The 22,411-nt window shown below is 46.4% G+C and overlaps 12 protein-coding genes across 12 annotated transcripts; 6 read left to right on the top strand and 6 right to left on the bottom strand.

Annotated features, from left to right (window-relative positions):
* The first annotated feature begins 278 nt into the window (after positions 1-278).
* V1512DRAFT_262523 (peptidase S64) lies at positions 279-2,721 on the top strand. The gene has a single exon (XM_066916308.1). It carries the CDS (start codon positions 390-392, stop codon positions 2,556-2,558), a length of 2,169 nt encoding a protein of 722 aa, XP_066771588.1. The 5' UTR covers positions 279-389; the 3' UTR covers positions 2,559-2,721.
* On the bottom strand, positions 2,516-4,585 carry V1512DRAFT_155136 (major facilitator superfamily domain-containing protein). Its single transcript, XM_066913054.1, has 2 exons — positions 4,134-4,585; positions 2,516-4,082 (listed from the first exon to the last, which is right to left on the bottom strand). Exons 1-2 carry the CDS (start codon positions 4,388-4,390, stop codon positions 2,762-2,764), a joined length of 1,578 nt encoding a protein of 525 aa, XP_066771587.1. The 5' UTR covers positions 4,391-4,585; the 3' UTR covers positions 2,516-2,761.
* V1512DRAFT_262518 (uncharacterized protein) lies at positions 4,476-5,589 on the bottom strand. Its single transcript, XM_066916307.1, has 3 exons — positions 5,045-5,589; positions 4,732-4,996; positions 4,476-4,684 (listed from the first exon to the last, which is right to left on the bottom strand). Exons 1-3 carry the CDS (start codon positions 5,329-5,331, stop codon positions 4,520-4,522), a joined length of 717 nt encoding a protein of 238 aa, XP_066771586.1. The 5' UTR covers positions 5,332-5,589; the 3' UTR covers positions 4,476-4,519.
* A 56-nt stretch (positions 5,590-5,645) lies between these two features.
* V1512DRAFT_262517 (uncharacterized protein) lies at positions 5,646-7,733 on the top strand. Its single transcript, XM_066916306.1, has 2 exons — positions 5,646-7,522; positions 7,569-7,733. The coding sequence occupies exons 1-2, from the start codon at positions 5,797-5,799 to the stop codon at positions 7,661-7,663; spliced, it is 1,821 nt and encodes a 606-aa protein (XP_066771585.1). The 5' UTR covers positions 5,646-5,796; the 3' UTR covers positions 7,664-7,733.
* Positions 7,734-7,798: 65 nt separating this feature from the next.
* On the top strand, positions 7,799-11,140 carry V1512DRAFT_262515 (P-loop containing nucleoside triphosphate hydrolase protein). The gene is made up of 2 exons (XM_066916305.1): positions 7,799-8,080; positions 8,129-11,140. The coding sequence occupies exons 1-2, from the start codon at positions 7,842-7,844 to the stop codon at positions 10,896-10,898; spliced, it is 3,009 nt and encodes a 1,002-aa protein (XP_066771584.1). The 5' UTR covers positions 7,799-7,841; the 3' UTR covers positions 10,899-11,140.
* Positions 11,141-14,228: 3,088 nt separating this feature from the next.
* Positions 14,229-15,160, top strand: V1512DRAFT_207578 (Decaprenyl diphosphate synthase-like protein; the record flags this gene model as incomplete). Its single annotated transcript, XM_066913411.1, has 2 exons — positions 14,229-14,925; positions 14,973-15,160. The coding sequence occupies 2 exons, from the start codon at positions 14,229-14,231 to the stop codon at positions 15,158-15,160; spliced, it is 885 nt and encodes a 294-aa protein (XP_066771583.1).
* A 48-nt stretch (positions 15,161-15,208) lies between these two features.
* V1512DRAFT_262511 (uncharacterized protein) lies at positions 15,209-16,531 on the bottom strand. Its single transcript, XM_066916304.1, has 2 exons — positions 16,365-16,531; positions 15,209-16,313 (listed from the first exon to the last, which is right to left on the bottom strand). The coding sequence occupies exons 1-2, from the start codon at positions 16,491-16,493 to the stop codon at positions 15,303-15,305; spliced, it is 1,140 nt and encodes a 379-aa protein (XP_066771582.1). The 5' UTR covers positions 16,494-16,531; the 3' UTR covers positions 15,209-15,302.
* A 242-nt stretch (positions 16,532-16,773) lies between these two features.
* Positions 16,774-18,625, bottom strand: V1512DRAFT_262509 (RFX DNA-binding domain-containing protein). Its single transcript, XM_066916303.1, has one exon. The coding sequence runs from the start codon at positions 18,617-18,619 to the stop codon at positions 16,850-16,852; it is 1,770 nt and encodes a 589-aa protein (XP_066771581.1). The 5' UTR covers positions 18,620-18,625; the 3' UTR covers positions 16,774-16,849.
* Positions 18,626-18,718: 93 nt separating this feature from the next.
* Positions 18,719-19,722, top strand: V1512DRAFT_262507 (TB2/DP1, HVA22 family-domain-containing protein). Its single transcript, XM_066916302.1, has 4 exons — positions 18,719-18,868; positions 18,916-18,961; positions 19,011-19,083; positions 19,135-19,722. The coding sequence occupies exons 1-4, from the start codon at positions 18,821-18,823 to the stop codon at positions 19,508-19,510; spliced, it is 543 nt and encodes a 180-aa protein (XP_066771580.1). The 5' UTR covers positions 18,719-18,820; the 3' UTR covers positions 19,511-19,722.
* Positions 19,517-21,006, bottom strand: V1512DRAFT_262506 (Peroxin-3). The gene is made up of 2 exons (XM_066916301.1): positions 19,671-21,006; positions 19,517-19,629 (listed from the first exon to the last, which is right to left on the bottom strand). Exons 1-2 carry the CDS (start codon positions 20,679-20,681, stop codon positions 19,570-19,572), a joined length of 1,071 nt encoding a protein of 356 aa, XP_066771579.1. The 5' UTR covers positions 20,682-21,006; the 3' UTR covers positions 19,517-19,569.
* Positions 20,476-21,480, top strand: V1512DRAFT_262505 (autophagy-related protein). The gene is made up of 2 exons (XM_066916300.1): positions 20,476-20,796; positions 20,837-21,480. Exons 1-2 carry the CDS (start codon positions 20,736-20,738, stop codon positions 21,334-21,336), a joined length of 561 nt encoding a protein of 186 aa, XP_066771578.1. The 5' UTR covers positions 20,476-20,735; the 3' UTR covers positions 21,337-21,480.
* V1512DRAFT_262503 (Fcf2 pre-rRNA processing-domain-containing protein) lies at positions 21,249-22,180 on the bottom strand. The gene is made up of 3 exons (XM_066916299.1): positions 22,088-22,180; positions 21,881-22,037; positions 21,249-21,722 (listed from the first exon to the last, which is right to left on the bottom strand). The coding sequence occupies exons 1-3, from the start codon at positions 22,144-22,146 to the stop codon at positions 21,366-21,368; spliced, it is 573 nt and encodes a 190-aa protein (XP_066771577.1). The 5' UTR covers positions 22,147-22,180; the 3' UTR covers positions 21,249-21,365.
* Between the last annotated feature and the right edge of the window lie 231 nt (positions 22,181-22,411).

Raw genomic sequence — 22,411 nt, 5'->3', positions numbered from 1 at the left:
GCCTCCTGATTGATGTTGAATACCCCTGCATAAGTGTCTTCATTTTATAATTTATTATAATATTCTACATTACAATTTAAGGCATAAATATCACATACATTATTGCAAATGTGACATATCGTGTAATTTATTACGTATCAAATTTAAGCTCAGTACCGCACGGCGCCGCCACGGCGCCGCCAAAAGTACATATTTCATCTTGTCCTGGTCATCAAACCACGGAAATCTACCCCTTACTTACCCGCACTTTAGCTTCCACAATACTTGCGGTAGCTCAATCTGCTAGCGACCTCACCTCTACGGCCTTCTCAAATTTCTTCCCTTCCCACTCTCTCTCTCTTTCATCCTCAGCAAAGTCACGCTTATCAAAAAGGACAAGGCTGTTCGCAATGGCGGATAATCAATCCAGCAGTGCAAACGGCAAAAAAAGAGTGTCGAGGTCCTCGCTAGACCAGACTGTAAGTTCCGGTCAAAGTGGGTCCTCACTCGAACAGGACCAAATGACCTCAAACGCGTTGCCTGCGCCTTGGAATGACCTTCAATTGTCATACAAACAAACGGCAGAAACAAGAAGAATTGACTCGGTTTATTCTGCTGGTTCAAGTTCATACGCGCCTTCAGTTAGATCGACTCGTACTGCTTCATCTGGTGCCTCGTGGCCTCATTTCTCTTCTGCGTCGTCAATTTCAAGCAAATCAGTCTCTTCAAGATGGAGTTTTTTTGAAGCGGATGAATTTAACGATGCCGGTCCTACGAGACTCGTTGGGGATGCTGTTGAAGGAATGGGTGGTATTGCTATGCCTTTGAGACCTAGTAAGGCTTCAGTCAGTGGAATGGATATCATTGCAGAAAATAAGCGGTCATTGGATGCGGAGTTCAATGCGCTAGCTGGGGATGTCAAGGCTGTTGTTGACCAGGTCGGAAGACGCATGATGGATCTGTCCAAAGCTGCAACTACAATTACTAGTCACATCAGACAGGCGATTAGTGCTTGTGCTCATCACAATATCGCTGCTTTACAACTGTCGCCTGCAAACTGTTCATCGCTAGCATCGGTACTCAAGGTTGTGTTGCACTTTTCTGACAATTTACTGCTTGGTCTGCCTTATGCTTCCGCTCGGAGTTTGCTTCTTCGTGCTACTTCTGAGCTTGGCATCAAGCTTAAACTCGTGCCAGCTTTCGAAGTCGGTATGGCTCCACCTCAACCACGCAACTTTGCGATCGGTGAAATTTACACAAAGCCAGACACTGAAGGTTATAAGGCTCTTGAAAAAGTTAACAAGTTGATGGATGTCTTACCTGGCTCTCAAGTGCTTTCTGAACAAGATGGTGCGTTTATTGCTCCCATCTCACGAGGTTTTTCAGAACAGTTTGCTGTGATTTCTATTTTATTCGGTGTTCCCAACATGACTTCAGCACATATGGAAAGTGTGGCTGGACTTTGTGACGTGGCAAACGATATTCATTTTTTTTGCCAGACCAACAGAATTGTCGTCGCGGCCGGCTCCTCTCACCAACAACGGCCTAAAGTTGCTCTGCAAGGCTTCCGAGCTCCGTTCCGAGCGTCTCAGGCCGAGGTCCCACCAATGTCAATGTCACTCGCCAACGAGGATGCTGAAACTTTGTCTGGTACGCTTGGTGGATACGTCTACCCCAAAGTAGATCCGAACGATCCTTCAGTCTCTGCTTACTCGCAGAGCGCGTTTGCAATGACATGCGCCCATGTGTGTCTGACTGAGAGCCGCGAACGGCGGCCTGCAGTGTCGGTCCCATCACCGGTGCTGGTTAACATGTACCGCGACGCGCTAATGAAGGAGTACACGAACTACCCTGCTCATTCTGAGCAGCGCCGAGCGTTCAAGCGTGCAGTAACTGCGTTGGACTCAGACTATCCGCGCCAGAACGGGCGGTCTGTTCCTCCACGGTTCGGTGAGGTGTTGTGGGGCGAGCGTACATTGTTTAATGGCATGATTTCTGACGTTGCGATTGTGCGCTGCCGCCAAGGTTTGAAGCCTGCTGAGAACACGTTTGGCGACGATGTCCCATTTGCAGAGTTTGATCCGTCGCTTATGTTCACGAATTTGACTGTCAGTCGGATTGTGAACCGGATGGTGCCTGGCATCGAGGTATTTAAATACGGCTCGACGTCTAAGTACACGACTGGAAAGCTTAATGGCCCGCGGTTGATTTACTGGGCTGACGGCGCACTACAGTCGTCCGAGTTTGTTGTCGCGGCCGCGTCGTCGACCATGTTTGCTACCGGTGGTGACTCAGGTGCGTGGATCATGCGCAAGTCCGGTGTGTCTGGCCTCGGTGTTGTTGGGATGTTGCATGCGTATGATGGCGAGCACCGTGAGTTTGGACTGTTTACGCCGATGACCCGAATCCTTGAGCGGTTGCACGAGGTCACTGGCATTGAGTGGGGTGTTGTTGGGGCCAAGGAGGACGACAAGGATAGTGGAAACATGGTCGGATTCTCAGAGACGTCGGATTCGTCGCACGGAAACGACAGCTCAATGTCGATGCACGATTCGTCGTCAGACTCAGAACTCGAGTAGGGTTTAAATGCTGACATGGATTAAGACCGTGCTGTTTTGCATTATTAGAGATGGTAGAAACGATTTCGTTGTTTCATTATGGTGTTGATTCTATTGTTTGGGATTGGTATGAAGATAATGTAATTGGAATTATGTAATACATTATTATTTTTCTTAACCAAAACAAGTACATGATCCAAATCACGATAACCTAGAAAATCAATTTATACTTTTAGATGATTCAGAGGCGGTTGCTGTGGCGGCGGAACAGACCATGCGAACCGAGACCGGGACCGAAGCCGTTCACCAAATTTGTAAAACAAGAACGGGAATGGTGTGCATGCGAGACAGAGGAAAGCGAGAAGAGCGGACGCCCATGCGTACCCGAGGTCATCGTACATTTGTACCGAGAACAGTGGGAATATTGCTGCGAACGATGACCGTAGGAACCCGTTCGCAGCCAGTGCTGAGGCTGAGTACGGTCGGTAAGCTTCGACCAGGTACGTAAACACGCCGGAATATACGAGGATCAGACCGAACCCGAACGGAAGACAGGCGATGATTGGGACAATGTAATGCACGCTTTTGTACGTCGTGAATGCGAACCAGAGCATGCCGATGGGGACAAAAATAGAACCCATCATAGCCTGCGGCAGTCTGTACTCTGGGATCTCGGCGCCGTGCTTTTGCGCTAATCTGGAGTACGTTTTCTTCCAGTACGGTTCAGACAGTACGCCAATGATTATACCAGTGAGCAGGCCCATGAAACTCAGACCGACGTGTTCGTGGCTGAAACCTTTGTTATTGACAAACACGAGCGTGAAGGCTTGAAAGAGTAGGTAGTTGATGCCGAGCAGAATGGCGGTGTAGAGACAGAGCGAAAACACCATGATGTCGAAGAAAAGAAGCTGGAACGGTCGCTTGCAACTGACGGCGACGGTCGCGAGTACAGACCGATCAAGATGTTCAATTGGAGCCATGTAGTCCATATTCCCAGTGCGTTTCCGCAGTTTTTGGGCTTTCCACCGCAGCAGCACTGGACTGTATGTCTCTGGCACGAATGCAAGGATCAAGATCAGCATAACTGCTGTCCAAATCATCATGACGTAAAAAACCCAGCGCCAGCTCAAATTTGCAACAATGAAATCACCCAGTAACGGGCCTATACTTGGCCCCAAAAACGGCGCGGCAGTGAAAATCATCATCGGTTTTCCTAACTCATGTTTTTCAAACAGGTCACTCACGGTCCCGCCGGCGACAGACAGAAACGCGCTTCCGGCGAGACCAGACAAAAGTCTGTTGACGAGCACCGAAGTAATGTTCCGACCAAACCCGACTGGGAACTGGAATGCAAGATAAAACACAAATGCGACAATATAAATGATACGGCGGCCGTAGAATTCAGATAACGGGGCGTACAGCATTGGACCAGCGCCCATTCCAAACACAAATAAAGTCAAACCAGTAATTGCAGTGATTTGTTTAACATGAAGATCACTTTGAATGCCTTCATACGTTGCAGTATAAATCGAACTTGAACAAGCCCTAGTTATCGTCAGTTCATGTGCCTTGTTTCGCCACGAAGTATTGACTTACACGCAAAGTGCACCAACACTGCAAATAACGGTTGACGACCATTTCCGCCATGGACTAAAGTTATAAGGGTTTGAGGGATCATTTGGTCCCTCCCACTCGACCACAATGTGTTTATCTAACTTCTCCCCGTCAGGCACAGGAACCGTATCGTCACTTGAACCGGCTTGGTCTGCTTGTGACTGTGATTGCAAATCAAGTACTGAATTTGCTCGCAGGTCCGTGACTGACTCTGTTGAGTCAAACGACGGTGTCGACATTGGTTTGTGTGATGTTGAAAAAGTGAGACAGAACCGGAGTTCGGAGTGGTTTTTTTTGAGCCTCACGCCCTTAAACGCCTCATAATTATGGGACGACAACTCTATAAATATATTTTATAAACAAAAATTTTAAAAGATTTTTTGGTAAATGAAAGCGTCGACCGGATTTTCAATTCCTTTGACGTATGCGACTTGTTTAACCCGAGCAATTTTGTCAAATCCAAGTCCGTCCCAAATTCGCTGAGATGCAACGTTCGTCTCAAATACGAGGTTGAAGATTGACGAAGAATAGCCCTGCTTGTCAGATTTGGTCGTAGTAACAAACTTGGAGTATTACGTACGAGTTTCGGTGCCCAGCGACAGTATAATGCCCCTAGTAACTTGCCCACACCTTGGCCACGAGCAAGGTGTGAGACCAGGAATCCGGCATTGCAAACATGTCCACACCGGCCAGGATAATTGGGCTTGACATAGAACGTCCCGAGGACTCTGCCTTCAACAGTTTTGAAGTCGAGGTTGTCGTCACTGTCAAGCAACATGACGGCGCAGAACACAGAGAACCAGTAATTTTTGAAATCTTTAAACTCGAGCAGTTCTTCCTGTGGACTAATCCGTCAGCTTTCAATGTACTGAGTTAATGTAGAATAAACTCACTATGTTAAACCGGTCTCAATTTCAACATTGAAAATCTTCCACCATGTTGCAATCAACAAATCTATTTGATCTTCCAGCACGACGACCCGTTCAGTCCCGCTCGAACACACCTCAATATTGGTCTCGTCTTCAGTTCGAAAAAAGGCATATACTGTCGCTTTACGACCGTCGGGCAAAAGAACATGTTCTGGCTCGAGAATTACTTTTGATGCATCGACTTTATTCCGGACAGATTGTGGAATAGTCGGAATTGAATGAATGTCTTCCATTGCTGAATGCTGTGCCATTGTGTATTACGTTCTTGTTATTCCGTGTAAACACTGTCTATATGAATGCAACTTGGTAAATTATATGTCGTGTCTGTTAATAATTGATAGTTTACAAGAAATAGCAATAATCTGTGTCTATTCTATAAAAGCAGCACTTCACGGGTGTATACGAGGCACTGAATGTTCATCAGACCATTTCTAAAATACATTCAAACTAGTTTAAATAGTTAAATATCACTTTAAACATGTCAATTACAGTACAATTTCAACACAAACCCCTTAATTTGCTCCCATAAAGTGTTGTCGTTCGCCCCGAGTCACCCAGGGGTATGCGTCTGTCTCATGCGGCGGGTTCATTCATCTACGCCTGACTACGACTTATGCTGCTGCCTGGTTTTTTTTTTTTTTGGAATGAGCACTATCTTGACTTAATAGAAGGTCATGACTCGGTGATTTTTTGAACATAAACACATAAATAACAACATGGACCGACGTCGGGTCTGGGTTCGTCGTCCGCATGGTGCAGCAACCACGGTCTTTGTGACCGCCACTGACATTGTAGACGATTTGAAGTCAGCAATTTTACGCAAATACTCGACCTCACTCGGTAGGACACATGATTCACCGGATATTGTTGTCAGAATGCCAGGATTGCATCAACAAGTATCGCCACATGGAACAGGAACAAATACACCTCATCACGGCCGACACCGGAAGCGGAGAGGTGAGGCAGTTAGGAAAGAGCTTGCTAGTGCGCTCGAGCCGAACGCAAGTCCACAGGCTGCAGAAGATGATGAACGGATATTGTTACCGGATGAAGTTGTGTGTACGGTGCTGGATAGGGTATTTCCTGCTGGTATGGGAATGCAGGATGCACTCATAGTAGAGGTGCCTGAAGATGATATGGAAGTTCAGGCTAGACAACTTAATACGAACGGGTTACTTACTCCACAAGAAGGATATTTTTCATCTGAAGATGATCACAACTCGACCAGATCTGTGACTCCTGTTCCAGCATACGGACAGTCGTCGCAGTCATTACCAGAAGCAGCTCAATATCATCACCATCCAAACAGATTTATAGACGATACAGAACAACAACGTGCAGCCAGTGCGGATCCATACTCAACTCACAGTCACGGTCACGGCCACAGACGGAAGCAGCAAGCATCAAACGCGCCCGGACAGAGGCCCGCACCGGCCGGCTCGACTGCGTCTCTTCCAACCATCACCCAGTCGATATCGTCATCGTCATCGTCATCGTCATCGCCGTCATCTACGCTTGCACCGGCGCAGCAAATCACACATTCATCCAACTTTCGCCCACAACCGCAGCCGATCCAGCGCACAGACGGATTTCCGCACAGTCATCACTCTCACGACTCGCATGGGTCCGACACGCATTCGCACCACAGCTCAGTCCGGAGCGTGCACGATGAGACCGGGTCTGTCAGGGCGCGGTCACCACATAGAACAGGACTGCATCACTCACACTCCGGTGCAGCCACACCTACTCAGCAGGCAGTACAGAGCCACGCAAACGTCAAGTCGCCTCTGCAGAACGTAACGAGGTATGATGATGAGCTAGGGCCAAAGGCAGAAAATCTTGAACTTACGGCGTCAAATGATAGCGGATTGAGCGACTCATCGGACAAAACGGACCGGACGGATACGACTGTGACGCCGGCTACGGTTAATCACCAGATACAGGAGAAGGCGAGACGGGACAAACAGATTCGACCGACGACTGGGTCGCCGTTGCTGTTTGACGGTGTCATGCCTCCAGTCAAGGTGCTGATTGTTGAGGACAACATCATTAACCAAAAAATTCTAGAAGCTTTCATGCGGAAACGGCAGATTCGGTCTGGAGTAGCCAAAAATGGAAAGGAGGCAATTGAAAAATGGCGTGAAGGCGGGTACCATCTTGTGCTGATGGACATTCAGTTACCGGTTTTGTCTGGTATTGAAGCTACGAAGGAGATCCGACGACTTGAGCGTCGGAACCGGATTGGTGTTTTCGTAGACGACGATGCCGGCAGCATTAAAGACGAAGACGTGCTACTTCCACACAGGTTCAAAAGTCCGGTGATTATTGTCGCGTTGACTGCAAGTTCGTTGGATTCGGACAGACGAGAAGCTTTGGCAGCTGGATGCAATGATTTCTTGACCAAGCCGGTCAATTTAGTCTGGCTCGAACGCAAGATTACTGAGGTATGATATTACTAGTTTGCCTGTTATGACGATACTAATTGAACAGTGGGGATGTATGCAAGCACTGATTGATTTTGAAGGCTGGCGACAGTGGTCAAGGAAGCCATCGTATTCAAGACCGCCGACAGTCAAGTCTTAGGTAATATATATATGTTAATATATAATTATATATTGTAGAACAAATGCATTACAAATATATTAATACGGTATAACTGCTCAGTTGTATTTACATATAATACTGCGCCGCGCAACAAAAATCACCGAGTTTTGCAGATTTAGCAAAGACTTTCGGCAGAACCAGTTACAACCGCATAGAAATGGACGCACTTACGCACCTAGGTCAGCAGTTTGACACACTGTCTATGGCCGAGACTGCGTCAGTTGTGTCTGACGCTCCATTTGGACGTAGACGATATCGCGGTGGATCAGAAGAGGATGACGATGTTGAGTCAACTTTAGATGGGACTTTGAGTCTTGTAAGTGGACCGGCGTTTAAAGATGACGGAGATGAAGTTGAGGAGGATGAAGATCGTGAACTGCCTGAATATGCCTGCGCGTGAGTAGTTATGACAAGGCATAGACCGGATATGGCTGATTTAAGTAGGTATTGTGGAATTCATTCCTCTGCGAGTGTTGTTCAGTGTACTCAATGTACAAAATGGTTTTGCAATTCAAGAGGAAACACATCAAGTTCACATATCGTGAATCATCTTGTTCGTGCGCGACATAAGGAAGTTTGCTTACATGCAGAATCAGACTTAGGTGCGACAACTTTAGAGTGTTATAACTGTGGATGCAAGAACGTGTTTCTACTCGGGTTCATTCCTGCGAAATCAGACACAATAGTCGTGATTTTGTGCCGACAACCTTGCGCGTCGGCGACAAGTTCACGAGACATGACGTGGGACACGACTCAATGGCAGCCATTGATTGAGGACCGCTCGTTTTTGTCGTGGTTGATTGCAGTCCCCAGCGAGAGTGAGCAGTTACGGGCACGACCCGTTTCTGCAGGTGAGATTGCAAAACTCGAGGAGATCTGGAAGACAAACTCGAGTGCTACCTTTAAAGATCTCGAGACGACGGCACCAGACGAAGAACCGTTGCCAGTGATGCTCAGGTACGATGATGCGTACCAATACCAGCGATGTTTTGGCCCGCTTGTCAAGATCGAGGCTGATTACGATCGTAAATTGAAAGAGTCTAAAAGTCAGGACCATTTAAATGTCAGATGGGATATTGGGTTGAACAACAAGCACATGGCCTCATTCGTGCTGCCGGAGGTCGACATGGGCGACTACAAGCTTGCAATTGGAGATGAAATGCGGTTGCGGTACGTTGGCAGTGTGCGCAAGACGTGGGAAGGAGTCGGGTACGTCATCAAGGTTGCGAATTCTGTCTCGGATGAGATCACGCTCGAGCTCAAACGGAACGACAAGTCGGTTCCGACAAACTGTACTGATTCGTTTTCGGTTGACTATGTGTGGAAAGCAACTTCGTACGACCGTATGCAGCTTGCACTCAAGACGTTCGCGGTAAATGAAATGTCAGTCTCCGGATACATTTATCACAAGTTGCTCGGTCACGAGGTCGCACCGGTCGTGCTTAAAACCGCGATGCCGAAAGATTTTGCGGCTCCGCATTTACCCGAACTGAACGTGTCGCAAGTCAGCGCAGTCAAATCCGTGCTACAGAAACACATCTCGCTGATTCAAGGTCCGCCGGGAACAGGCAAGACGGTGACGTCGGCTACGGTGGTGTACCATCTTGCAAAGATGAATCCAGGGCAGGTACTTGTATGCGCTCCGTCGAACGTCGCTGTCGACCAGCTGACGGAAAAAATTCACAAGACTGGGTTAAAGACCGTACGGTTGACGGCCAAGTCGCGCGAGGACCTTGAGAGCTCAGTGTCTTTTTTGTCGCTGCACGAGCAGGTCAGGTTGAACGACACCAATGTTGAATTGTCAAAACTGATGCAGCTCAAGCAAGAGCTTGGCGAGCTGAGTTCGAGCGATGAGAAAAAGTTTAAAAATCTTATGAGACAGTCTGAGCGGGAGATCTTAGACAACGCGGATGTGATTTGCTGTACTTGTGTTGGAGCAGGTGATCCCAGACTCGCAAAGATGAAGTTTCGTACCGTGTTGATTGATGAGAGCACACAGGCCGCCGAACCTGAGTGCATGATTCCGCTGGTCATGGGATGCAAGCAGGCGGTCCTTGTCGGCGACCACAAGCAATTGGGCCCAGTGATCATAAACAAGCAGGCCGCGCGTGCCGGACTGCAGCAATCTTTGTTTGAACGATTGGTGTTACTCGGTCTCTCGCCGATCCGGCTGAACGTGCAGTACCGTATGCATCCGTGTTTGAGCGAGTTCCCAAGCAATATGTTTTACGATGGCAGTCTTCAGAACGGGGTTACTGCGCAAGAGCGGTTGCGTCAGAGTGTCGATTTTCCATGGCCGGTTGCAGACACACCGATGATGTTTTGGTCGAACTTGGGATTAGAGGAGATCTCGGCCAGCGGGACTAGTTACTTAAATAGGTCCGAGGCTGCAAACGTTGAGAAACTAGTGACTAGGTTTTTCAAAGCCGGGATTGAGCCAAGCCAGATTGGTATAATCACTCCCTACGAAGGACAGCGCTCGTACATTGTGTCGTCGATGCAGATTAACGGCACGATGCGCAAGGAGCTGTACAAAGAGGTTGAGGTTGCGTCGGTCGACGCGTTTCAAGGACGAGAGAAGGACTATGTGATTTTGTCGTGCGTTCGATCCAACGAGCACCAGGGTATTGGATTTTTGAGTGACCCGAGACGGTTGAATGTTGCACTAACGAGAGCAAAGTATGGTCTGGTCGTGTTGGGAAATCCGAAGGTGCTGTCGAAACAAGCCATGTGGCATCATTTGTTGATGCACTACAAGGAGAAGGGGTGTTTGGTTGAAGGTCCGCTGAATAATCTGCAGACCAGCATGATTCAGTTCACCAAGCCTCGAATGCCTTATCGCGGTTACAATACCTATACGCAACAACAGACAGCTCGGCAGCAGCAGCCAGCGCCGTATCGTAGTCAGCATGATTTTGACAGCGGCAGCGTGTTAGGGTACATTCCCGACGACCTGGCGTCTCTACGCAGTATGTCTGTCGGGAACGGATACCAGGGCATGTTTGGTGGTTGGGGCATCAACAGAGTCGACGGTGGCAGCAACGGCGATGGCGGTGATGGGAGATACGGTCCTGTTGGCGGCAAATCTATTGGGTTGAGCGAGAGTGACCGGTTGAAGATGTACGTCGAGGATGAAAATGGATCTGTGTACTCCGGCATGGATGACGATGCTCGAAGCGTGAGCACTGCGTTTGCTAGCCAGGTTGGAATGTGAAACCGTAAATTGTCTGTGTGTGTGTGAGTGCGAGAATGAAATTGCTCTGACGGCCTTTTGCGCGGGCTACAACATGCTGCTTGTCTGCGATCATGTACTTATCGCGACGTATGACGACTTATGACGACGTGATGATGGGTCTGCGACGCAGAGAGATGAAAGTCAGTTGCTTGAGATATAAAATATACTATTTAGTTTTCCTAATTAAGACATGCTTTGATAAATTGTAAATAGGCCTAAAAGTACTATTTTTTTTATTTTATTATTTATCTGAAAAATGGCTCTAAGTGAATTCTACATGTAAAGATCCTTCTAATAAGGTGAATTTTTAATCGCTAAAGATTTGGAATTGAGTTGAACAAATTTACATCGATAAATATATGAAATAGTATGAAAGTCGGCAACAAAATAATTGAACTTGTCCATAAAATTATTATTTTATAATTGATAACATTATAAAAATATTGTCTTGTATTCGTCACGCAAAACTTTCGGTTTATAAAGTTGTCTGGATCTTGATTCTGGATGATTAAAATATATGTATTTGCAGATAGAAAATAAACAGGAAGGACAAAGTTTGTACTATAATACCATTAACAAATTTGAGGAAATGTACAGAAAAAATATCTCCTTTTTCTATATATATGCTTTAGCAACTCTCAGTACTACAAATCCTACCCGGCACCTGGCTCTGACCGTACCGTAGCGTACGCTAAAGACCTAACCCTGTTATTTAATGTTTCGGTTAATCGAACGCTCAACTGCACGTACACAACGCCATACGTCATGATGGTGCCACGCAGAAAGAACCATCTACTTTATACGTCATAGGCGATATCAAACACAACTCTAAAAGACTCACAATTACGCTTATTGAGCATATCATATTATCAGCATTGACCAAAGATGCTACGCAGAGATAGTAAAATATGGAATATTCAAACGAAAAAAACATAAACGCAAACGAACTACCAGAAAGCCTTCACCAAAACAACACATGCAAGTCAAGATTGTTAGTCCATGACTCCACATCAGAAGGCTTTCAGTGCCATTTGAATATCCAGCACAAAAAACATTTCTGCCTAGCCCCTCTTCTTAACCGCCGGCCTGCTCTTCCAGAGGTAGCGCAGATTCTCAAAAACTTCAATTCTTTAATCAGGGCCACAATGTTAGGCGGCAGCCGTATATTGCAGTATCAACACTTAGCTCATGGGTGGCCCGAAGTGACTGAAGTACTGATGTGAAGGTCTTCGAACGTTTTCTTTCCAATCTTTATGAGCAGTAGACATGCCGCGAAGAACATCGTCGACTCACAACAGAAATACCATATAGACTATAGTATAGTTACAAACAACATAGTAATTTCTGCCGGCTGTCTCCAAATCGAAGAACCAGAGAAGCACAGGCGCACGTGTGCTCTGCAATAAACGTAAGCGCTCGTACATGGTGATATCATGTTCTATGTATCCAACAGAAGGTCTGATCGTGCCCTTACCGACAAAAGTGTAATAAAAACATGCCACGGCGCAGTACTGAGGCAGTCAGTCAGACAATGCCATCGTCAAGTGTCTGTGCTAACTGGCCGCTCAACAGTTTGGTAAACTGTAGATGACTAAAATGTTGGATGGAACGGTTTGTCAAGGCCAAGAATCTGTCTGCATACAGCTAGCTGTACATCTGTGCACTGCTGATGTAAGATCTTGCCTCTGGCCAGCCTGCTGAGGCACGCTTGCGTACGGTTTGTCACTGTCGATCATTGTGTCAAAATCCTCTCGCTTCGTCTCTGCTTGCTTCCTTGACCTTCTTAAACTCTATTTAAAGAGGACCACTGAGGCTTCACGATCGACTCAGGTTTATTCGCCAAAGGTCTCGGTGATCTACTGAATTTAAATCGTTCATCTTGGCCATACAGTCTCAATTTGCCCGGCGGAGGTATTCAGTGTAAACACTAGGTACTGCGCCACAGCCGATTACCGTTGTTGTTACTAATGTTGGCAATTTTGGACTATTCCCGACCCTCGTGTGTCATATATTGGTAGGTATACGTGATAGCCGCCGCATTTAGTTACCCATTTCATACCCAGACTGGAAGTTCTTATCTGCGGCAGTCGGGTATCTCCCTTGACTACTTCGCCGCCAGTGTATATTCACCGTAAATTCTCCTTCTTGTCATTTACGGAGTGGCATGTACGAAAACAATGTTGTAACAGGGGTCTGTAGAATCCGTACTATCGCAATGGCGCAGGCAAAATTGGTCAGGCCTCAATTGCGCGAGATCTTGATTATGATCAGATTCTGGTCGTGACACCTTTGTTGTTTATCAAGAATATCATCGATTCCAATGACGGCAGTCATTCGCCTTCTCTACACGCCTGAGTCGGTCCATGATATGCGTCACAGGGTCCTCAACATTGAGTAGTAAAAGTGTTTGGAGCCTTGCTTGTTTCATACCAGATGTTTACCCAAAATCTTCCCTCTCAAACAAAAACACTCTTGTCATCGAAACATTGATCTTTGCCTGGAAATATTGCGTAGAGATCGTACAAAACAGCGTGCTGGCGTTCTTAAAGTCAGTCCATGACTTAAGATTGGTTCGACACCACTGACTGCACAGTTCTGCAAAGTAACTTGTGTTTAACGAAGAAGAGTAAATTTTAAGTTGGAAGCATAGATGGTCATGGCAAGCATTGAGGTATTCATTCGGCGTTGTGGACTGTGATTGCTTATCTCTCCTTTAAGTGCTCATCGTTTTTCTAAAATTTCTTTCTGAGTTTGTTAACAAAACCAGATTTACTTCTAATTTCTGTATTAGAATGACGCAAACTATGCAAGAAAACGAGTTATGATTTTTGAAAAAATAAAATATTTCTGAGGGTGTTGTTAGCATCGCATTCACTCTACTTACCCTAATCCGATGCTACGCACTAGAACAGGCTTAAGCGGTTTGGTTAAATTTGTGGATTACAAGAAATGAGGGTTTGGAGTCGAAAGCAATGAATTAGCATTTAGAATAAAAGCTTAATCATTGCCTAGTTCAGTCGACGTTATAGAAGACGTTCAGTACCCTATTCAAACCCTAAACTCCATCAAGTTCCTAGGGTTTCAAGGTTTTTGCCAGATAGTATAATTAAGGTTTGAATATGCGGCTCAGTGTGCGAGTTTGGTTTGCGAGATGGACCCGGTCGCACCAGAGTCGCACAAGAAGAGGATTGAGCGGGCAAATATAAAATGGCGACGAAATCCGGCGAAGTTCGAATCTGGCCATCGATAATTTTAAGTGCTTTGAGTACAGCAGCAGAGAAGGCGCTGAAGATGATGATTGGGCCAGATATGAACAGAAGTATACTGACTAGGACACGACGTATGTTAGTCACTACTGCGAGTGTAAGCGGAATGGTGTCGATTCCGACAAGTTTAATTGGGATAAGTGCTTTTTACTTTTATCATTCGATTTTGGTGTGTTTACATCTTGCACTGTCTATGGTTTATTTAGTCGTGAAGAGTTATTACGCGGTCAAAAACAGTGCGCTGGCGTTTGTGTATCATCATCATCGGACTCCACAATTGATTGCGCAAGACATCAAGGGATTGACAAAGTTACCTCGTCATGTTGCTGTGATTTTAACGTATCGTGCGAATGAAGAAGGTGGAGGCGTGCAAGGTTTAATGGAACAAGTTGCAGACGTTGTGAGCTGGTCTTTAGGCGCCGGTGTATCTGAATTGACCGTGTACGAGCGTACGGGCAAGTTAGACGCGTTACACGAACGTACGTATAACGTCACGACTCGCACACTAGAGTCATACTACGGCACCACGGTCCCGGTGGTCAAGCTCAGGACGCCGCATGACAAGACGGTGTATCCGGCCGAGAGTGGACTCGAGCCTGATCTCGTAGTGAACTTTATTTCAAAACGCGACGGACGCGAGTTTATGGTCGAATTGACTCGGGATTTGGCTGTGGCTGCTGCGAAAGGCGAGCTTGATCCTGCAAAGATTACGGTTGATTTGGTTGACAAACTGACATCAGGTATGCTTGTATATGTGAGTGCGAAAGCAGCCCGGACTAATAAGCAGAAATGGTGATTTCCGAACCAGACTTGGTAGTGCTATTTGGACCTAAACTCGACCTGGATGGATTCCCCCCGTGGCAAGTTCGGTTGAGTGAGATTTACCACGCCCAAGCAAACAAGGAAGTGACTTATAATGTGTTTTTACGTGGGCTGCGTCGTTATTCTTACTGCAAGATCAATATCGGCAAGTAAAAGTATTTTTGCTCTGCCTTGCTTTTGCTTTCTTTACGATTGTATTTATTTCACGATTGTAGCTTTCATAGAATTTGCATGACCTCCATAAATCTATTAACCAAACACCATATTGAACCACCCTTTATCTTCCCTTTCTTATTTACAAAATCCGGCTCAGCTCGGACTTTTGCTGTGCCGTCAGCGATGTCGGGAACTTGACCTTCACAGTTATCTCAAGATCGCCCTTCTTGCCCGGAGTCTTGCTGATCGGCATGCCGTGTTCAGGGTACCTTATAACGGTTCCGGGCTGCACCGGCTGGGTTTGTTCGATTTTCAGCTTCTTACCGTCAAGCGTATTGACAATTTTTGAAAATCCGCACAGCGCTTCCTTCAAGTTCAGCTCAAGGTCCATTTTGAGATTGTTGCCATCGCGCTTAAAAGTCGGGTGCGGCCGCTCGTCAACCACAAACACGACGTCCTGGTTCCGGCCGTCGGGCTGAGTATCGCCCGCACCAGCAAATGTCAACTTTGTACCCGCTTTCCAGCCAGGCTTGACTGTGAGTGTCAAGATATTGTCTTCCGGACCACTAAGCAGTTTCCTGTGGATCTTCATCTTTTTTGTCAATCCGGTCGAGAGTTCTTCGAGCGAAAGCGGGAGCTTGACCGTATACACGCTTGCTTCACGTGGCGGCGCAACAGGCTCTTCCATGCCGCCCATTCCACCCATTCCACCCATACCACCAAACGGACTTCCTCCCATTCCGCCAAACTGATTCCCACTAAACCTCATCTTTGGCGCACCACCTCGCCCTGCACCCCCTCCTAACCCACCGCCGAACAAGTTCGACATTTCAGGGTCGTTTCCGAACGACGAGAAAAACACATTCATCGGATCATCTGGCGTGAAGCCGCCAAATGGCGGGCCTCCGTTCCCGCTTGTGAACCTGAAAGTGCGTGTGCCGCCGGGACCTGACGACGAAAAGTTCTGGAACCCACCGGGGAATCCGCCAGGATACCCTCCTGCACCACCAGCACCCATGTCTGGTTGTGAATCCTGTGGGATGCCGCCGTGAAGCACAAAATCTAGTCCGTACTGATCGTACAGCGTTCGTTTGTTTGCGTCCGATAAAATCTCGTATGCTTCTGAAACTTCTTTAAACTTCTCTGCTGCCTGTCTTTATTAGTTACAAATTCATTCACACACAGCGTATTGAATACTTGCCTTTGGATCATTGCCGGCCTTGTCGGGATGATACTTTAATGCAGCTTTACGATATCCTTTTTTAATTTCAGCATCAGACGCATTCGGTTTAACGTCGAGCACGTCGTACAATTTTGTTTCTTTGACCATTTCTAGTTTTCTGTTGTGTTATTCGAATGTGATGGTTCGCACGCAGTGGAGTAGTTCAAGTTATAATACACAAAATCAAAAGCACCTGACAGAAAGTTCGAGGGTCTCGTGGTGTTTCGCGAACCTTCTATGAAATCCAGGATTAGCGTTTACTATAATCAGTTAGCGTATACGGCATTATTAAACTCAATTAGTAGCCCCTGAAACCTTAGTTTTAAATTGTAGAATATTATTTTTATTATCCAATGTATTATTTTTTTTATTCAATTTACTACTTAAATATATTAATTTTTGCCTTGTTTTATTTAAATTAATTTGATATTGTACATTTTATATATCGATATCAAAAACAAACATCAAATGCCTTCGTTGCTTTCACCGCGACCGGGTGATAAAGAAGCAACATCGCTAGTTACAAATCCGCCCTGCTCGGCCAGCCACGACATCCACTCGTCAATCCAGCACCGTACCATCCACCACGCGCCAAACGCTTCTCCGCCATTCAACGTGATTTCTCGCAGCGCGGCGGTCAGGACGGCGTTCATGTATAGTAAAAAAACGCGCGCGTTGATGGCGGGAAACTGAAACGGTAGTTGGGTCAGGTACCGTGCCCATTGCTCAATCACGCCTTCGCTGACTGGGTCGGATGGTTCGGAGTCTGGCGGCGCCGGAGACGACGCGAGCCGGGACTGTCGAGTGCGGTTAAACGTCGGACTGGCTTCGGCTGCCAGATCTGTCATCCCATCCGACGGCGCGTGGTCGTCTTTCGCAGGCTCGTCTGGTACCGCGAGCAATGTCGCGACGTCTGTCGTAAGAATCCTGTACACGTGAGCTCCACCACACGGGGCTTCACGCAGGACCAGTGTTTTCGCGTCGACAAACGATAGCCAGTCAGACAGCATCTGCCTGCGTTCGGTTGCGTTTGCGAGGATTTTGGCCGCCGCGTTGGCAATGTCATTCACTCTAAGCAGCCTGCCAATCAAGGCCGAGAAAGCCCGAGCCGACCGGAGCTTGACGTGCAGAAATGCGGGCGGGAGAGAAACGAATGCAGAGGCCATGGTCTGCGCAAGCGAAATTGAAAGCGAGCGCAGTGCAGCCATGACGTTTGCCGGCACGGCTTGCAGTGCGAGAGGAGACAGCATGAGAATCATTTCCTTGTACATCATCAGGTCGCACTGCGCGACCCACTCTAGTATGCTTGGGACCGCGAGTAATTTCTGGACAGGCGTTGTAAGAGTGCCGTGAAAGGACGAGAGCGTGTTGAGAAACTGTTTGAGATGCATGTACCTGATTGCTTCGACCAGTGATGAGCAATGCGACTGACATAGCGCAGTCAAGATGTCCACCGCGTCTTTATCTGCGCCGTCAGGCACGAACGGGTCGATACTCGGCAGCACGAACGTGTCAAACGAGATTGGAGGTGCGTGTTTAGAGAAATGCAAAGTCGGGACCGCAATGTCGTCGTCGAACGGAGGGTCAGGTTCAGGATTATCATGCGGTTCCGGCTGCTGCTGCTGCTGATCGCCTTCGTCGGGCGGATATGGCTCGTCAATCATGTCGTTCATGTCATCCGGTGTACCTTCAAGCATGGCCTGTGACGCGGTGATGGTACTTGTCTCGCCAATGACGTTGATGCCGCAGTAATGATATTTCGACTTGCCTCTGACTCCCAACCGTCTGGTCTTGATGTCTGGGAACATGAGTTTGACGAGCTTCCCAAATGCAGCTGGATTGAGCGGTTTAATTTTGTGATGCGCGCAAATTTCAGCGTACCTCGCGTAGATTCTATTTCGTGGAATCGCAACGTATGGCGCGACTACACACGTCTTTAGTAACCACACGGTCCCGAATACCTGTCGCGACTGTTCCGACGCTGTGCTTTGCGCGTTCGCACTATCTTCAACCTTGACAATCTGTGCTAATTCATCTAGCGGTCTATTAATATTTGCATCAGCCAGCCGTTTCAATTCAACATCTTCATCTACTGCTTCTGCTGTATGTTTTCGTTTTCGTGACGGCTGTTGTTGTTGTTGTCGTTGCTGCTGCTGCTCGGATTCAGCTTCGTCGGCTGGATCCATTGCCAGACGCGCAATTGCGGCCGGGTCGAGGTCGAGATGAGTTGACATTGTTTGTTTACGTTTTGGTGATGAAGAGAGAAAAGATGAATTTGTGGTTACTACGGAAACCAGGGTAGCGCTGTTAGACTTTTACAGCATAAATGCATAGTACACAGTGCTATTACGATGATGTAGTTGATCGCCAGTTCATCAATTCAGTCACTTGTCACCTTTTTTGTTGGTTCAGAAGAAAAAAGAAATCAGGAGAAAATGTCGTATCAAGATCAAGCATTTGCAGCGATTAGTTCGCTTGATAAGGTATGTTTTATTGATAAGACCAGATTAGATATACTGATTGAATAAAGGAATTGTCAAAGTATCCGCTTCTCCAGAAATTTGAAGCTCAAACTGGTACATTTTCTTGCATTTCCACGTGGATTTTGAACTAATATATGCACAGGAGTGCCAAAGTCATACGGTGTTCTTGGTGCTGTCGGAAGTTATCTGTTTTTGATCTTCCTTAATATTGGAGGGTGAGTCATTTGTGATCTTGTTCTAGAAGAACGTAACAACTGACGATTCAGAATTGGTGAATTGCTTGCGAATGTTGCGGGTTTGGTTGTTCCAGGCTATTACTCTTTGATTGCACTTGAGAGCCCTACGCCGACTGATGACACGCAGTACTTGACGTACTGGGTCGTGTTTTCGTTTTTCTCAGTCATTGAGTTCTGGTCTCGTGCAATTCTGTACTGGGTTCCGTTTTACTGGTTTTTCAAGGTCATTTTGTTCTTGTATCTTGGATTGCCTCAGTTTAATGGAGCCAAGGTCGTGTACAAGGCCGTGGTCAAGCCTGTTGCGGCTAAACTTGTCCAGTCAGCAGGCGGACCTGCGTCTGTGGCTTCGATCTTGAAGGAGAAGGTCGAGACAGCGACTGGATCTACTACTAGTGCTGAGATTTAAATCAAATCAGGGTTTGCAGAGTACAATTATACGAGATAATGAGAAGTGCGTTACATGATTTATCGTAATGAGTAGACTATCGCGCTGAACGTGTTTAGTTCGGGGATGCTGTTCATTCCCTGCTTGTTAGTATAAATTAATCGATTGCAAAGTGACTTACTGAAAGGTACTGATTATTGTACTTTGTAATGACCATTTCATGTGCCTGTCTAGCTATTCCAGCCAAAATGCTCGCCAGTTTGACAGACTCGGCATCGACTGAGTATAAACTCTGATACAAGTTCGACAACAACATTCGTGACCCTTCGCTTATGAGCCTGTCAATCACGAACGCACCGTCAGGCGACTCAGTTAAGTCTTTGGCTTCGTCCAGTAAAACTCTTACTCGTTTCTTGATCTTCGCTTCAGTTTCCTGATCTAGCTCTCGTTCGGTCGGGTTTGCGGTCAAGACGACATATTCTTCATCTTCACTCGGCAACACAATGCTTAAAATGTGCGTCTTGATGTCGATCTTGTCATGCACTTGGCTCATCAGGTCTTCAAGTGTGTCGAACGTCAGCTCGGTCTTAGGAGTCAGCGAGCTAAATGTCGACTGTGTGGCTTCGTTTACAAGATGAATGATCTTATCGTGTCCGTGACTAAGCAGCCACCAACTAAACGTCAAAAACCGCCGATTAGTTTCATCCGTGATATCTTGCATGTCCACGTCTCCATCAGTGTCGATCATATCTTTCACAGACTGAATGTAATTCTCTCTCCCCAGTAAATTCAACTGCAACCGAGTGAAAAAAACAAGCACAGACAGCACGTAAACAACCGACACGGCCCTCGCGACGGTCGTCATCTTGAGCTCACTCCACAGCTCTTTCTTTGTCTTGACCGATTGGTTCGCCTGCAACTCAGCTGTCACGCGTTCTACTGGCAACTTCGCTAGTACCGGCTCTGTCGCCGGCCCGACCAGTGCAGCCGCGGTGATGTCGGCATCGGTTTGGTTCTGGTCGAATTTGCGCCGGATGAGTTCGCGTGAGGTCTGATCTGCGGCCTTGCGGGCCTGGAAATCGAGCAGTCTGGTCTTGAAAGCTGAGAAGGCAAAAGCCGAGACCGCTGCAAATCCGAATATGAAGCCGAACGCAAGCGCGAACTTTCGTCTGTGCCGGGTGAAGAATGTCATGATGCAGACTTCAAGTTGGACGAGCGGCTCAGATGGTCTTGGACGGCTAAAGCAATGCTAGCAGTCAAGATTGAACTTGTGCTCGATAGGGCGACTGGTCGTGATGTAATTAAAGGTACGTGTCTGTTTACTGACGGGGAATGTCTAATCAGCAGCTGTAATTTCAACTATTTTCTTTCACAGGATGTTTAACAGCGTACGACCGGTGCAACGAGAAGTACTTGACGTGACTTATTGCATACCAGACGATAAACCGGTCGAAGCTTTAATTGATTCTGAATGCAACGCGATTGAGACTAGTGACTACGATGCGTCAGAAGTTGACGCGTTTGTTGTTCCGCCGGAAGCAACTGTGGTTGTGATTCCAAGTTCGGTGCAACCGCCCTCACGAGCAAGATCAAGTCAAATAAACGTCAGATTCTATGAAAAGAAACCTCGAAAAGTATGGCAAATGAAAGCAGAAGAAGTTTGCTGGGAAATGTGGACTGTGAGTGTGAAATGGATGAGTTCATTACCAGATGGATCAGCCCAGTCTCAAGTCCAGAAGGCGATGCTACGAATAATCGACATTGTGAATGATTATAAAGATCATATTCCTCCAATAACAAGTACAGAACCAAACCCTTTTCCTTACCAGATCGTTAGATCAGTTTAATGTACAAATATATATGTATATGTGTGTGCCTATCTTCGTCGCTTGGGCTTCGTATGACGATTCCTATTTCCAGATGTTTTGACTGCTTGAATCTCATCATAACGCCGTTTGAAGTAGTCTTTACTCTTTTGATCAGCCAAGATCTCATCAGCAAGTGTCTGTTTCCGTTGTTTCTTGGTCATTCGAGAGTAATACTCTGTCGGACCTTCAACCACGGTTCCGGTCTGGAAATACGTTGGTAATTCCTTGTCGTTCTCACGTTTATAATGCCGTTTTGGATCCAGCACGTTACGTAATTTGAGCAACTGTAAGTCTCGTCGAATTGTTGGCGTAATTTCAGTCTTTGGCATGTCAAACCATTTCTCACCAGAAGTCAGTTCTCGTTCCTGGGATTAGTTAGTACTATTTCATTACAGGAGCAAATGAAGAAGATCAGGGTAACTATGACATATAACTTATTCATATTACACGCAAAGGACGGTAAATCCCGCGCTCATGATAATAGTTCTCATCATTTCTTCTTTTTCAAGGGTTTGAGCCATACCTTTTTCACCTGGTGTCGAACAGCGACGGGATCAGTAATTGATCTGAATGTAAGCTTTGAGATTGGTTTAACAAGAGCTGAGCTGTTTAACTTGTATACTCCAGATTGTTTGGTCAAGTATGAAGGACCATCTGATTTTGGCAGAAGTGAAGGTAGTCTTATTTATTATTAGTTGAGTATTAAAGAGAGACAACCAGGCTAATTTACCTCTTAAGAACATCGTTTGGCTCTGGATCTTCATGATCCAATTTCATAAACTCACTCATATTCTCATTGTGTGTGTGCGTAGTATAGTATAGCAGTAGTATAGTATAGTAAAGAGAGCAGAGAACAAAAAATATTTTATAGACAGGGTAACATATAGACAGGGTAATATTTAAGCAACGTAATACATGTTATATGGCATATACGTATACAATATTACACGTATATGTCAACTGATAATATCTTACTCAATAATAATCCAATTTGAATGTAAAAAAAAACAATAAAATAATGTGATCCAAATAGTTATGAATGGTGCTTTAAATT

Source organism: Lipomyces arxii (genome assembly GCF_038497795.1).
Source record: "Lipomyces arxii strain Phaff 12-163 unplaced genomic scaffold V1512scaffold_7, whole genome shotgun sequence".
NCBI lineage: Eukaryota > Fungi > Ascomycota > Lipomycetes > Lipomycetales > Lipomycetaceae > Lipomyces > Lipomyces arxii.
The sequence above is the reverse complement of the archived record's forward strand: the minus strand, read 5'-3'. Positions and strand labels throughout refer to the sequence as shown.

Coding starts and splice junctions, on each gene's coding strand:
- V1512DRAFT_262523 (XM_066916308.1), top strand. CDS start 390: ATGGCGGATAATCAATCCAGCAGTGCAAACGGCAAAAAAAGAGTGTCG.
- V1512DRAFT_155136 (XM_066913054.1), bottom strand. CDS start 4,390: ATGTCGACACCGTCGTTTGACTCAACAGAGTCAGTCACGGACCTGCGA. Junction 4,083..4,133: donor AGTGTTGGTGCACTTTGCGT/GTAAGTCAATAC, acceptor GACGATAACTAG/GGCTTGTTCAAGTTCGATTT.
- V1512DRAFT_262518 (XM_066916307.1), bottom strand. CDS start 5,331: ATGGCACAGCATTCAGCAATGGAAGACATTCATTCAATTCCGACTATT. Junction 4,997..5,044: donor ATTGAGACCGGTTTAACATA/GTGAGTTTATTC, acceptor CTGACGGATTAG/TCCACAGGAAGAACTGCTCG. Junction 4,685..4,731: donor GTCGCTGGGCACCGAAACTC/GTACGTAATACT, acceptor TCTGACAAGCAG/GGCTATTCTTCGTCAATCTT.
- V1512DRAFT_262517 (XM_066916306.1), top strand. CDS start 5,797: ATGGACCGACGTCGGGTCTGGGTTCGTCGTCCGCATGGTGCAGCAACC. Junction 7,523..7,568: donor GCTCGAACGCAAGATTACTG/AGGTATGATATT, acceptor TACTAATTGAAC/AGTGGGGATGTATGCAAGCA.
- V1512DRAFT_262515 (XM_066916305.1), top strand. CDS start 7,842: ATGGACGCACTTACGCACCTAGGTCAGCAGTTTGACACACTGTCTATG. Junction 8,081..8,128: donor CTGCCTGAATATGCCTGCGC/GTGAGTAGTTAT, acceptor TGATTTAAGTAG/GTATTGTGGAATTCATTCCT.
- V1512DRAFT_262511 (XM_066916304.1), bottom strand. CDS start 16,493: ATGGTCAAAGAAACAAAATTGTACGACGTGCTCGACGTTAAACCGAAT. Junction 16,314..16,364: donor AGGCCGGCAATGATCCAAAG/GCAAGTATTCAA, acceptor TAATAAAGACAG/GCAGCAGAGAAGTTTAAAGA.
- V1512DRAFT_262509 (XM_066916303.1), bottom strand. CDS start 18,619: ATGTCAACTCATCTCGACCTCGACCCGGCCGCAATTGCGCGTCTGGCA.
- V1512DRAFT_262507 (XM_066916302.1), top strand. CDS start 18,821: ATGTCGTATCAAGATCAAGCATTTGCAGCGATTAGTTCGCTTGATAAG. Junction 18,869..18,915: donor CGATTAGTTCGCTTGATAAG/GTATGTTTTATT, acceptor GATTGAATAAAG/GAATTGTCAAAGTATCCGCT. Junction 19,084..19,134: donor ATCTTCCTTAATATTGGAGG/GTGAGTCATTTG, acceptor CTGACGATTCAG/AATTGGTGAATTGCTTGCGA.
- V1512DRAFT_262506 (XM_066916301.1), bottom strand. CDS start 20,681: ATGACATTCTTCACCCGGCACAGACGAAAGTTCGCGCTTGCGTTCGGC. Junction 19,630..19,670: donor ACAATAATCAGTACCTTTCA/GTAAGTCACTTT, acceptor ACTAACAAGCAG/GGAATGAACAGCATCCCCGA.
- V1512DRAFT_262505 (XM_066916300.1), top strand. CDS start 20,736: ATGCTAGCAGTCAAGATTGAACTTGTGCTCGATAGGGCGACTGGTCGT. Junction 20,797..20,836: donor TGGTCGTGATGTAATTAAAG/GTACGTGTCTGT, acceptor TCTAATCAGCAG/CTGTAATTTCAACTATTTTC.
- V1512DRAFT_262503 (XM_066916299.1), bottom strand. CDS start 22,146: ATGAGTGAGTTTATGAAATTGGATCATGAAGATCCAGAGCCAAACGAT. Junction 22,038..22,087: donor CCAAACGATGTTCTTAAGAG/GTAAATTAGCCT, acceptor ATAATAAATAAG/ACTACCTTCACTTCTGCCAA. Junction 21,723..21,880: donor TTCGACACCAGGTGAAAAAG/GTATGGCTCAAA, acceptor AACTAATCCCAG/GAACGAGAACTGACTTCTGG.